This window comes from Bufo bufo, chromosome 2 (genome assembly GCF_905171765.1).
Source record: "Bufo bufo chromosome 2, aBufBuf1.1, whole genome shotgun sequence".
Taxonomy (NCBI): domain Eukaryota; kingdom Metazoa; phylum Chordata; class Amphibia; order Anura; family Bufonidae; genus Bufo; species Bufo bufo.
The window spans coordinates 412345032-412359544 of record NC_053390.1 but is presented as its reverse complement, the minus strand read 5'-3'; the positions used below and the strand labels follow the sequence as shown (position 1 = coordinate 412359544).

Sequence of the window (14513 nt, the reverse complement as noted above, 5' to 3'; positions counted from 1 at the left end):
GATGAGATGTCGGTTTGATTGGTACTATTTTGGGGGGGGGGCATATGCCTTTTTGATCGCTTGGTGTTGCACTATTTGTGATGTAAGGTGACATAAAAATTATTGTTTTAGCACAGTTTTTATTTTATTTTTTCTACATTCAGGTAAGGGGTGGATCATGTGATATTTTTATAGAGTCGGTCGTTACGGACGCGGCAATACCCAATATGTCTGATTTTCTTTTTTTTCAATTTTTTTTTTACAATTATGTGTTTTATTTTGGGAAAGGGGCTTTTATTATAATACATTGCATGTCAGCTTGTATGCTGACAGCATGTCTGTGAGATCCAGCCTAAGGGCTGGATCTCACAGGTTTCCGTAGAAGGCAATCCCGGATGGCTATGGAAGGCATGGGGCTGCCTTCTCTGCCATTGGGTCCCCGTCACTGCAGCGCGGGGACCCGATGGAGATGTGGAGGGCACCCGTACCCTCCGCAAACCCTCTGCATCCCGCGGTCAGCTTTGATCGCGGCATACAAGGGGTTAATACGCCGGCATCAGGGGCCCGGCTGTCAGTTATTGCCGGGTCCGTGCCGCTGATCAGGCAGGCGAAGCTCCTGCACCCACCCGATCAGCCCACTGTACATGTACGGCAATGGTCCCTAAGTCATGTCCACCAGCGCCGTATCAGTACGGCGCGGATCCTTAAGGTGTTAAGCAACATCAATGAAGATAAGACAATACCTGCAAATAAAATAAGCCCCAAACTACAAGGTGAGCATTGTCAAGACAACTGCCCCACACAATCAAATGCATAATGACAATAAAAGAGCACCAAATATAATTAATCTAGATATACATAATTATAGAAAATGAATTAAATATCAATACATTTTTACGTGAATCACAAAAAAGATTTTTAGAGTACATATGCATAATAAAAAACACAACCTGCATAAAAAGATTAAATTGTAATAGAATCATCACATAGTGTATGGTAAAAAAAAACCAAAAAAAAAACATATTACAATATAATATTATATTGTAATATCTGTTTTAGCACTGGTAACACATATTTTTTTTTTTATATGTTACCATACACCTCATATGTGATGATTCTATTACTTTATAATAATGGATTACGTAAAAGGAAAAAAACGATTTAATCTTTTTCTGCAGGTTGTGTTTTTTTATTATACAGATGTACTCTAAAAATCTTTTTTGTGATTCACGTAAAAATTTATTGATATTTAATTAATTTTTTATATAATGGATCTCATTATGATTGTTTTCTAATATTTTCATATTGGTAATCTCTCTATCTTGGGTAATAATTATCTTTCATGCTGGTGCTTATATATCTTATCTTTTTATTACTTGTTAGGCATGGTATTTATTTCATTATTTATTGCTTTCTTCATTTTATTATTTGGAACGCAAGTGCGCTCCGTGCTTGGAACGAATGTACTTCCGTTTGTCAGCCATCTTTTTTCTTTTTTTTTTATATGGAATGCATATGCGTTCCATAAATGAAATAGGTATTTCTGTTCTGCGGCCATTAACTTATGCTATTTCCGCCGCAGTGGCCATCTTGCACAAGCACGTTGGGACGCTGAGAGAACGCACATCTCCCTAGACAGCATGTTTACGAAGGTGATCATATTTTGTCTATCTATGCTATTCTGCCATTTATTGATCAGGGTATTTATAGGTTAATCACACATACAGGTTTCTCACCCCTAAGGAAGCTGGGTATTCCCAGCGATACGCGTGGAGCACTTTCCTTGACAATGGTCACCTTGTAGTTCGGGCCTTATTTCATTTGCAGGTGTTGTCTTATATTCATTAATGTTACTGTATCATTATAATTCTGTTATTTGATTAGATTTTTGTACCGTCCCTGACTTCACATGCCTGGTCCTTATTTGTGGACTATGGTGAGCTTTTTGTCTGTGCCTGGTTTTATCCACACAGACACACTTTCTATTGTATACAATTTTTATACAATAAAATTGCACTTTGTATTTTATAGAATTGGAGGTGCAGTCTTATTGCGGTTTTGTGTATGATTGTGTTTAAACCGTTTCTGCACTCCATGTTATGGTGAGTGTGCCCCCTCCGCCCAGTATTAGGCCTCTTTCACACGGGCGTTGCGGGGAAAATGTGCGGGTGCGTTACGGGAACACCCGCGATTTTTCCGCGCGAGTGCAAAACATTGTAATGCGTTTTGCACGCGCGTGAGAAAAATCACGCATGTTTGGTACCCAAACCCGAACTTTTTCACAGAAGTTCAGGCTTGGGATCAGTGTTCTGTAGATTGTATTATTTCCCCTTATAACATGGTTATAAGGGAAAATAATAGCATTCTGAATACAGAATGCATAGTAAAACAGCGCTGGAGGGGTTAAAGTACTAAATAAAATAATTTAACTCACCTTAGTCTACTTGATCGCGTAGCCGGCATCTCCTTCTGTCTCCTTTGTTGAATAGGACCTGTGGTGAGCATTAATTACAGGAACAGGACCTTTGATGGCGTCACTCCGGTCATCACATGATCCATCACCATGGTAAAAGATCATGTGACGTACAATGTGATGACTGGAGTGACGTCATCAAAGGTCCTGTTCCTGTAATTAATGCTCACCACAGGTCCTATTCAGCAAAGGAGACAGAAGGAGATGCCGGCTACGCGATCAAGTGGACTAAAGTGAGTTAAATTATTATTATTTTTTTTAACCCCTCCAGCGCTGTTTTACTATGCATTCTGTATTCAGAATGCTATTATTTTCCCTTATAACCATGTTATAAGGGAAAATATTAATGATCGGGTCACCATCCCGATCGTCTCCTAGCAACCGTGCGTGAAAATCGCACCGCATCCGCACTTGCTTGCGGATGCTTGCGATTTTCACGCAACCCCATTCACTTCTATGGGGCATGCGTTGCGTGAAAAACGCAGAATATAGAGCATGCTGCGATTTTCGCGCAACGCACAAGTGATGCGTGAAAATCACCGCTCATGTGAACAGCCCAATAGAAATGAATGGGTCGGTATTCAGTGCGGGTGCAATGCGTTCACCTCACGCATCGCATCCGCGTGGAATACTCGCCCGTGTGAAAGGGGCCTTATTAGCTCTGAACATAACACACTGCTCTGTGACTTACAATATACAGGCAGAACAGTGACAGGACGGTGGTGCCAATCATCCTGCTGGGGAATTTAAAACAAGGGTCCCATGTATATATCTTCCTTTCAAACCAGCTTTTCTGTTTTCTGGAAAAAAAAAGTATAATTTAAAATAAGTACACTGGAATAAATTTGTATAGCAAAAAGTTTCAAACACACACCACATAGCAAGTGAACTTTTATGACAATTTAGTTTAATAATTATTTATTATTTAATAAATAAATGCATAAATGAATAAAGTTTGTATAAAGGGATCTTGTCACCATCATAGCATCAACTAGTGACAGATCCCAAATGCTCAATAGGTGATAAATCTGGCAATTTGGCTGGACAAGGAAGTGTTGCAATCTGGCAGAGACATTCCTCTGAAACCCTTGCGGAGTGAGGGTGAATATTATCCTGCTAAGAAATGCCAGTTGGGAGCTCTGCCTTGAGAGGCCAGATATGTGGCAGCAGGATGTTGTGCATATATTGGTGAGCTGTTAGTGTCCCCCGTATCACTTCTAGGGCTGACTGACTGTCATATGTGATGGCTCCCGAGATCATCAAACAAACATTTGGGGCGGTGTGTCACTTCACAGCAAAGGCAGGATTGAAGCACTCCTCACGAGGCCTCCATACTCAACTGTCGTTGGATCCCAAACAGAAACTGGATTCATTGCTAAAGATGATATGGTTACAGTCTGTAGCAGTTCAGTTCTCTTGTCCATGACACCATTGCAAACAAAATGGTTCAATTAGAGACAGGAGGGTGTAAGGAAGGGGCCACATCTATTTAGATGGTGGACAACAAAACTATAGGAGCTGCATGTGCTTGTCAGCAAATCAAAAGATCCTCTCTACTGGTGGTCTGTCTGGCCTGTAACCTTTTCACCATGTGTGCATACCGTCACATAACCACTGCACCCAACATCTATAACAGCTAGGTCAGGACACCTACAGTCAGGTCCATAAATATTGGGACATCGACACAATTCTAACATTTTTGGCTCTAAACACCACCACAATGGATTTGAAATGAAACGAACAAGATGTACTTTAACTGCAGACTGTCAGCTTTAATTTGAGGGTATTTACATCAAAATCAGGTGAACGGTGTAGGAATTACAACAGTTTGCATATGTGCCTCCCACTTGTTAAGGGACCAAAAGTAATGGGACATAATAATAATAATCATAAATCAAACTTTCACACTTTTTAATACTTGGTTGCAAATCCTTTGCAGTGAATTACAGCCTGAAGTCTGGAACGCATAGACCTCACCAGACGCTGGGTTTCATCCCTGGTGATGCTCTGCCAGGCCTCTACTGCAACTGTCTTCAGTTCCTGCTTGTTCTTGGGGCATTTTCCCTTCAGTTTCGTCTTCGGCAAGTGAAATGCATGCTCAATCGGATTCAGGTCAGGTGATTGACTTGGCCATTGCATAACATATCACTTCTTTCCCTTAAAAAACTCTTTGGTTGCTTTTGCAGTATGCTTTGGGTCATTGTCCATCTGCACTGTGAAGCTCCATCCAATGAGTTCTGAAGCATTTGGCTGAATATGAGCAGATAATATTGCCCGAAACACTTCAGAATTCATCCTGCTGCTTTTGTTAGCAGTCATATCATCAATAAATACAAGAGAACCAGTTCCATTGGCAGCCATACATGCCCACGCCATGACACTACCACCACCATGCTTCACTGATGAGGTGGTATGCTTAGGATAATGAGCAGTTCCTTGCCTTCTCCATACTCTTCTCTTCCCATCACTCAGGTACGAGTTGAACTTGGTCTCATCTGTCCATAGGATGTTGTTCAAGAACTGTGAAGGCTTTATTAGATATTGTGAGAGAAGGATTTATGATTTTATGAATATATAATGAGAATATTCTGTAGTACACATTTCTGTCCACTAGATGGCTGCAAACCATATGTATGAGAAGGTCAATGAGGGAGGGGGAAAGAGGGGATTACATTACAGTCTTCAAATACACCTATAGACTCAGTGAAACCACTCCTATCAGGTTAAGTAGCCAATAGTCTCTTCTTAAGGAACACCCCTTTTGTGATGTCATGTCTGCTATTTAAGTGAATGTACTGTGAATAAAAGTCTCTCTCGCCTGCTCTTCTACCATGCTCAAGGAAGATGAGAAGATGCTTTCATGAAACCACCTAGCGTGTCTGGTCTCATTATAAAGCTGTATGGCATGCACATACTTATACTTCTAATTGATTTGGCACCACACAAAGAAGAAGGAGAGTCGCATGAATTGCGATGACAAAATGGCGCCGAGCGTGGAGCAGATAGCTTGCGTAACTTCCGATTCAAACGCCACGAGAGCGACTTAAACGGAACCATCAGACGAGATCAAATGCCGGCAAGGTAAGAAAGCTTTATTTCTTACAAATCTCCTCTGTAACTTCCGCTTTTGGGTTCTCAAGAGTTGAATTGGTGTTATCGCGATAAAAGGGTTCAAGTTATAGCTGATCTGTCTGTTAGAAAGAACCTGTTGAAATATTCCTTCTTTGTGTGGTAGAACATGCTGGAACTAAACGGAAATTGTTAGACAGCTGAGCCGGATATCCTGTGACGTAGAATTGGTTCCCAGCCGAATATTCTGACGAGAATTTGGAGATAAGGGTTAATACCAAGTGCCATAGGCAATTGGAAGTTATTAAGATTTTGTATCCCGGTGAATTGACGAGGGGTCTTCACTTTGAGAGATTGTGGGGTCAATACTATTATATCATTTGAGCTGTGTGCAACTGCGCTTAAGTTTGTGGGTTCGGTGGCGATTACTTATAGTAATCGGATTCCGTTTGATCTTTGTGCAACTACGCTTAAGTTTGCGGGTTTGATAAGTAGCAATTGTTTGAGCTTTGTGCAACTACAATAATGGGAAATTCTAATGTTGCAGGACAGAGTGAAAAGAGATATTAACAGCGGCTCAGTTGATGCGAGGAAAAGAAAGGAAAAGTTTCAGTTAGAAATAAAAGTTGAAAGCATTCTGTCATACTAAGTAGCAGCGATTTCCGGTATTATCCGTAAATATGCAGTTTTGTGTAAAAGTTCCCCCTAGAGTTTGCAAATGCAGTAGGAGATAGATTAAATTAAAGTTTGTGGAAAACTGTAGATGGAAAGTTGAAAGTAATTGAGGAGAATGGACAATACTGCTATAGTAAGATGGAGGATTTGGGTGTGATAGGGAACAAAGAGAGTTGGCCATGCGGCATTCCCTTCCCCCCACCACATGTGTTGTAACTTAAAGAAAAAAAAAAAAAAAAAAAGAGTAATCCTGGGTCTTGTGGTCCATCAAAGACTACCTATTGCTTTTTCTGTCAGCCACTCCTCTACTCCAGGTGCTGGAATGTGCTAATCAGCACCACCCACTGTGCCTTCTGCTCTCTCTATCTTTTCCCCACCCCCCTAAAACTCTTTCCTTAGGCCTTATGGGGGATGAGTGTGTGTGCAAGTAACATGTTTGTTTGTCTGTGGATCTCAAAGACAGGACATAGTTTCTATCATAGTTTCCAACACTGGATTATATCCAGTGATGTCTGAAAATAACCCTTCCCAATTGTATGTCCCATCAGTTAAAAATGTACCTGCAGTAATTATTCCCATGATGCTAGTTGGAAGTGTCCAGTCTACTCAATCTAGATTGCACCCATTCTAAGTCTTTATTCAGGTATGAGTGAAAGTGTAGGGATATCTGCATCATTATATGATATATGACATATACTATACCCAGTAGTATCATCAATTTTGCCATGATGAATAGCATTCCCAATTCAGAGGACTTACTTATGCTGCTTTATAGAAAATTAGTTAAAATATGGAGAGTTTTCTCATATTATTTATGAGATTTGGAAAATTGAGTCCAATGTAGAGCTGGGGATTTAATGCATAGTGAAGATCAGTGAGTCTGTGATGAAGTGTTTAGATCATCAGTCAGTCACATTGTCATCAGGACAGAGAGTGTGGAGAAAGTTTTCACTAGACTCCAGAAAAGATGGGTGGATTTGGATTTTTGAGATTACCTTATCTATGCATGAGAAGATCCTAAGTGCTGCCTTTGTGTATGATCTTGAGAATCATCTAGAAAGGTCTAGTGTTGGCTAGGCTTGAGAGAAGTTAATTTTGTCCCTATTTTGTCATATTGTTACAGTTAAATCAAACAAAGACCTAAGGCGGGGGTGGCTGCCAATCAGTCCTCCCCACAAGGGGGGGAGGAAGACTTTGTATGTACTTGCCCACTTCCTCGCCTGTGGGAGGAAGACAAATGTTCAGCCCCTTCAAATGAAACACCCATAGGAAATTAACAACCCAGAGTCAAATACTGGATCCCTATTATTTATATAATCCTTAGGATCTAATTACATTGCCTCATAGCAAACATGTTCCATGATCTCTCATGGCTAAGGGTAGTATCACATGTGTAGGAGCATCTAGTAATGCAATTCCTACTCCTCTCACCAATTAATCACCGTCTTAAGGGTGTGAAAAATTAGATCCGATCACTCTGCTGCATCTGGAAGGGGGGAGGCTGGGAGTAGAAAATATAAAAATTCAAATTTAATGTCTCCATCCAATTAATAACCACATTTTTGAGTTTCTGGTAGATCATTTCAGATTCCTGGAAGATGGATCATTTCGGACAGGATATGCTGTTTCTACTTAATCTGATGTTGTCAAGAAAGAACCACTCCGTCCAGCAATGGTAGTGCAGGAGACAGAGCTGAAGACACTCGCTGAGGTTGGTAAGATGGCTGAGGGTAAGACTACTAACATCCAGGTATGCCTTTGGTATCATTCATTATTATGGTGTAATCTAGTGAAGCAGAGATTTTGTTGGATCCATGGCTAAGCCCATCAATAATGAATGCTGAGTGTATGAAAGATGTTTGATGCCCTGATACTGCCTGAGAAGATATAGGTTACATTATTACCTGAAGTCTACCCTAAGTGGAAATCTGTGTGATACAGGATGGCTTAAGGCCAGTGGACTTCCAAAAAGTTTGCCTTTTTTCAGATACAGGTTACAGAGGCTGAAAGGAAACATCAAAGGATAAAGGTAGAAGTGATAATAGGACTCTGGAGAGTTGGTAATAAACTCTTCCTTCAGAGGGCACTCTACCTAAAGAGGATGGATTTAGAACATGGGCAAATCGAGAGAGAGAAGGTGTGATTGGGTTCTGTGGTGGACGACTCCTGGGTTCAACAATGCTGCCACTGGGTGAATGCTGTAATAATGATGGGAGAACTATGGGAGTTCCAGGAAGGCATATGCCAAGGTCATCTTACCCATTTCAGAGACTGCGGATTGACTACATTCAGAACAAAGGTGGAACAGTGTGAATATGTCTGTGTCTATATTGATCTCTTTCCAGGATATTCGGAGATTTGGCCTGTAGCGAAGGCTACAGCTAAAAGATACTGACTGAGGTGAGAGTACCTATCCCTGGGGTTTTTCTTCCTCCGATATACATCTAACCGGAAGATAGGCCTAAGTCCTCATGAAGTACTCTTTGGGAATGCTGCTGGATTAGGTGTCTATTTCCCCAATAGTTCCAGATGCAGCATAGTAGTTTTCCAAAATTATGTTGTCTGTTGCACAACTTATTGTCTAATGTGTATTTCCAAGTTTTAGTTGTTTCCTAGAATCCAGACTGTATAGAAGCAATTTATTCTTCACAATCAGGAGATTGGATAATGGTGAAACAAGAGACGTGTGGAAAGTCCTAGAGCTACGGTTTGAAGATCTACATCAAGTCCTGATAACCGCCGCCACTGCTGTCGAATTGCAAGGAGAAACTGATCGTATTGCAATCAAGTGCCAGGACTATAAGAGCCATAATGTTGTTTCATGCCTTATTGTTTGTTCCATATTGTACAAAGGGGAAATCACAGTCAAATCAAATTCCAACGGTGATATATTATCAAGATGAGTCAGGAACAACTAAGTTGACTTTTGCAGTATAGTGGACTGTAAGACAGATGACAGATAGGACACTTGGTTTTGGTCTGATAAGTACATCTGTGTGACGGGGACTGACCCAGTCTATGGTAATTGTATTTAAATATGACCATACCAACTGTGGATATTGGAAATTAACAAGAATGGAGCACTAGTCTAAAGTGTTAAAAATATAATCCAGTGGAAACTATCTCTAGAGTCAGTGAAGGTTTGTCCCAAAGAATGACTATCCTGAAGGGAACCCCACCAAACAGTTGTAAACATGATGAATGTAATCCTCTGTTCCTGTCCATTAGAAATCCTATACAACAGGATTTGGGGATATATGTGTTAGGAGCATGTGTAAGTGACCAAGATCCCCTAGGCAAATTTAGAATGTTGGTAAGGGAGAAACCTCAAAGTTTAGTTGCTTCTGTGGCTCCTACATCCTTACCTATAATTGGCATTAAATATTTGGCCAAATTTAAAATATAATGACAAACGGACCTTAGAGACAGGATTTATACAGGAAAGCCCTTTGGTGTTTTCCCTCCAGGATATTGTTCTTCCATAATTCAGCTGAAGATGACAAGTAGTGACTCTAACGTTTACTCTGACAGTTGGTTTATCAACCAAAATTAGCAAAACGCAGATATCTGGTGATTGTATGGAGATTTGACACTCCGACCCAGGATGCAGGTGGAATGAAGTGGTCAATGTACCCTGATCAAGTCCTGATCGGGTACTGATGCCATTTGTTCTATTCTCACCTCCTGAGTAGGATCAAATCAGAAAACAATGTCCGGTCACGACTAAGGAGGTCACTGCCTACATCTTTTGACTCACGTTTATACATAGATGCCATAGGAGTCTGTAGAAGAGTTTCTGATGAATTTAAAGCAAAAAGTCAGATAGTTGCAGGATTTGAGTCATTAACTCCCATGATTAGTAAAAATAAAAAAAATATATAATAATAATTTTTATTGGATTAACATATCTATTGTCATCAACAGAGATTTGTGAATTATATCGGTGATGCTGTGCAGAGAATGGTGGAACAACTGAGCTCTTTTCCAGTGATGACTCTACAGAACCGACTGGTCCTTGACAGCAGAAAAAGGAGGGGTCTACAAGAACGGCTGCATCTACATCCTGGACAACACTGCCCCTGATGGAAGGATCACCAAGGATCTGAAGAAACTGATGGAAGGATCACCAAGGATCTGAAGAAACTGATGAACTTTATCAAATGAACTGACGGGAAAAATTCTGAAATTAATATCATGGCCAGAATAATGTTTTGGGAACTGGTTCAGTGACTACAATGTTATTAGAATTTGGTTTTAATGGGCTGTCATATAGTTCTACATTTTAGGAAAATTGTTTTGAAAATGTATAATACATCCATTCCCACACTATGTATATGTGCTGTGCCCCTGTCAAAGACAAAGATTGTTCCATCCTGAAGTAAATAAAACCTTGTTGATGGTTGCGGGGTAAATAGGACAAGGTGAAGGCAAACCCGAAAGGGAGTTGAGGGGACCTGGTGAAGCAATAAGGAAAGTCCAGCTCTTCGCTGTTTAGGGCGTTGGGAGAGTACCTCACTTTTGCCTGTTCACCTCTGGTCTATTTCCCGCAAAAGGAGGGATTTGTGAGAGAAGGATTTATGATTTTATGAATATATAATGAGAATATTCTGTAGTACACATTTCTGTCCACTAGATGGCTGCAAACCATATGTATGAGAAGGTCAATGAGGGAGGGGGAAAGAGGGGATTACATTACAGTCTTCAAATACACCTATAGACTCAGTGAAACCACTCCTATCAGGTTAAGTAGCCAATAGTCTCTTCTTAAGGAACACCCCTTTTGTGATGTCATGTCTGCTATTTAAGTGAATGTACTGTGAATAAAAGTCTCTCTCGCCTGCTCTTCTACCATGCTCAAGGAAGATGAGAAGATGCTTTCATGAAACCACCTAGCGTGTCTGGTCTCATTATAAAGCTGTATGGCATGCACATACTTATACTTCTAATTGATTTGGCACCACACAAAGAAGAAGGAGAGTCGCATGAATTGCGATGACAATATCGTTTGGCAAACTCTAATCTGGCCTTCCTATTTTTGAGGATCACCAATGGTTTACATCTTGTGGTGAACCCTCTGTATTCACTCTGGTGAAGTCTTCTCTTGATTGTTGACTTTGACACACATACACCTACCTCCTGGAGAGTGTTTTTGATCTGGCCAACTGTTGTGAAGGGTGTTTTCTTCACCAGGGAAAGAATTCTTCGGTCAACTACCACAGTTGTTTTCCATGGTCTTCCGGGTCTTTTGGTGTTGCTGAGCTCACCGGTACGTTCCTTCTTTTTAAGAATGTTCCAAACAGTTGTTTTGGCCACACCTAATGTTTTTGCTTTCTCTCTGATGGGTTTGTTGTGTTTTTTCAGCCTAATGATGGCTTGCTTCACTGATAGTGACAGCTCTTTGGATCTCATCTTGAGAGTTGACAGTAACAGATTCCAAATGCAAATAGCACACTTGAAATGAACTCTGGACCTTTTATCTGCTCATTGTAATTGGGATAATGAGGGAATAACACACACCTGGCCATGGAACAGCTGAGAAGCTAATTGTCCCATTACTTTTGGTTCCTTAACAAGTGGGGGGCACATATGCAAACTGTTGTAATTTCTACACCGTTCACCTGATTTGGATGTAAATACCCTCAAATTAAAGCTGACAGTCTGCAGTTAAAGCACATCTTGTTCGTTTAATTTCAAATCCATTGTGGTGGTGTATAGAGCCAAAGATGTTACAATTGCATCGATGTCCCAATATTTATGGACCTGACTGTATATGATCATTATCATCATCAAAAAAGTTTTTATAAAAAGCTATTTAATGCATAGTCCTGGTTAAGGCCTCTTTCACACTTGCGTTGTTGGGATCCGGCATGCACTTCCGTTGCCGGAGGTGCCTGCCGGATCCGGAAAAACGCAAGTGTACTGAAAGCATTTGAAGACGGAACCGTCTTCCAAATGCTTTCAGTGTTACTATGGCACCCAGGACGCTATTAAAGTCCTGGTTGCCATAGTAGGAGCGGGGAGCGGGGGAGAGGTATACTTACAGTCCGTGCGGCTCCCGGGGCGCTCCAGAATGACGTCAGAGCGCCCCATGCGCATGGATGACGTGATCACATGGATCACGTGATCCATGCGCTTGGGGCGCCCTGACGTCACTCTGGAGCGCCCGGGGAGCCGCACGGACGGTAAGTACACTGCTCCCCCGCTCCCCACTACACTTACCATGGCTGTCAGGACTTTAGCGTCCCGGCAGCCATGGTAACCACTCTGAAAAAGCTAAATGTCGGCTCCGGCAATGCGCCGAAACGACGTTTAGCTTAAGGCCGGATCCGGATCAATGCCTTCCAATGGGCATTAATTCCGGATCCGGCCTTGCGGCAAGTGTTCCGGATTTTTGGCCGGAGCAAAAAGCGCAGCATGCTGCGGTATTTTCTCCGGCCAACAAACGTTCCGTACCGGAACTGAAGACATCCTGATGCATCCTGAACGGATTACTCTCCATTCAGAATGCATTAGGATAATCCTGATCAGGATTCTTCCGGCATAGAGCCCCGACAACGGAACTCTATGCCGGAAGACAATAACGCAGGTGTGAAAGAGCCCTTAGTCCTCTAGGTTCCAGTGTCTGCAGACGAATCCAATAAGCCTCTCTTTTAAGCAGAAGTTTGTGCCTGTCGCCGCCACGTCGCGGTTGGGGGACACTATCAATGATCTGGAAGGGTAATTGAGCAACTGTATGTCTATGTAAGTGAAAATGGTGAGGAATGGGTAACATCAGGTTTCCTTTCCGCATGGTGGACTTGTGTTTTGAAAACCTGTCCTTCATCCTCATAGAGGTCTCCCCTACATACACTAGACCACAAGGGCACTTCAGGATATATATGATGAATTGGCTGTTACATGTAATGTGCCTCGTATGGGTATCCTTTCCCCTGTGTGTGGATGAGTGAGGTGTGTGCCTTTAATGATGCTGGAACAATGTATGCAACTTACACAAGGAAAGGTTCCAGATCTTGGAGTGGAGAGCGTGCTCGGTCTGGAGAACCCTCTATTACTCCCAATGTCAGCTCTAATTATTTTATCCCTGATGTTGCTTGCCCTTTTATAACAAACCATCGGTGGGCTCTGAAATTCTTCTACCTGCAAATAAGACTGGGCTATTACATTACAATGTTTATAAATGACAGACCTGATTTTGTTCATCCAAGGCTGGTATTTTATGATTAAAGGAATGCCCGGTTTCTTTGGAATTTTTTCTACTTGTATCTTATCTACCTTTCCCCGTTGTTGTATCAGCAAATTTTTGGAATAACCTCTGGCCAAGAACTTGTCAGTCATTTCATTTAGTCTGACCTCACAGTTTTCTGTGTCACTGACTATCCGCTTTACCCTCTGATATTGGGAATAAGGGAGGGATTTTTTTGTGGAGTTTGGATGATTGCTTTGGAATGTGAGTAAACTATTCCTGTCTGTTTCTTTGACATACAGGTCAGTATGAACAAGTCCATCCACCCCCTTAATTACCCATGTGTCTAAGAAGGAAATTTTCTGTGGGTCATAGTGTATTGTGAATTGGAGTTCTCGCCAGATGGAATTGATGTAGGTAGTAAATTCTTGGAGGGTTCGCACGCTGCACCGCCACACGCTGAAGATATCTTTTATATCATTGTGAGAATGACCCCCGAATAAGAGGCGATCCCTTACACAGCCAATTCATCATATATATCCTGAAGTGCCCTTATGGTCTAGTGTATGTAGGGGAGACCTCTATGAGGATGAAGGACAGGTCTTCAAAACACAAGTCCACCATACGGAAAGGAAACCAGATGTTACCCATTCCTCCCAATTTTCACTTACAAAGACATACAATTGCTCAATTACGCTTCCAGATCATTGATAGTGTCCCCCCAACCGCGACGTGGCGGCGAGTGGCGACAGGCACAAACTTCTGCTTAAAAGAGAGGCTTATTGGATTCATCGTCTCCAGACACTGGAACCTAGAGGACTAAACCGAGACTATGCATTAAATAGCTTTTTATAATAACTTTTTGGATGATGATAATGATCATATATATATGATTTTCTCACAGCGGACGTGAAATGAATTTATGACTACATACCGATAAGATGGAAGTCCTCTATGAACTATAATGATTCCCACTATGCCACGGACTTTTGTTATTTAACAAACTCCCCCCCCTCCTTCATCCCTTCCCTTTTGCTTCTCCTTCTGTTTACTGTTTGTTTACTTGGTTGCCATGACTACTTTACCCAGGGTCTGAGGTTTGGCGGGTTATTTAAATGGATGCTGTTTCACTGT

The 14513-nt window shown here is 41.5% G+C and overlaps 1 protein-coding gene across 3 annotated transcripts in view; it reads right to left on the bottom strand.

The window, feature by feature from the left end:
* The window catches only part of LOC120989283 (stimulated by retinoic acid gene 6 protein-like), a 173371-nt gene that overhangs the window by 82270 nt on the left and 76588 nt on the right, over positions 1 to 14513 (bottom strand). For all 3 annotated transcript variants that reach the window (XM_040417282.1, XM_040417279.1, XM_040417280.1), the window contains exon 9: positions 3144 to 3252. In XM_040417282.1, the coding sequence (XP_040273216.1) occupies positions 3144 to 3252 (109 nt within the window). The remainder of the gene's footprint in view (positions 1 to 3143; positions 3253 to 14513) is intronic.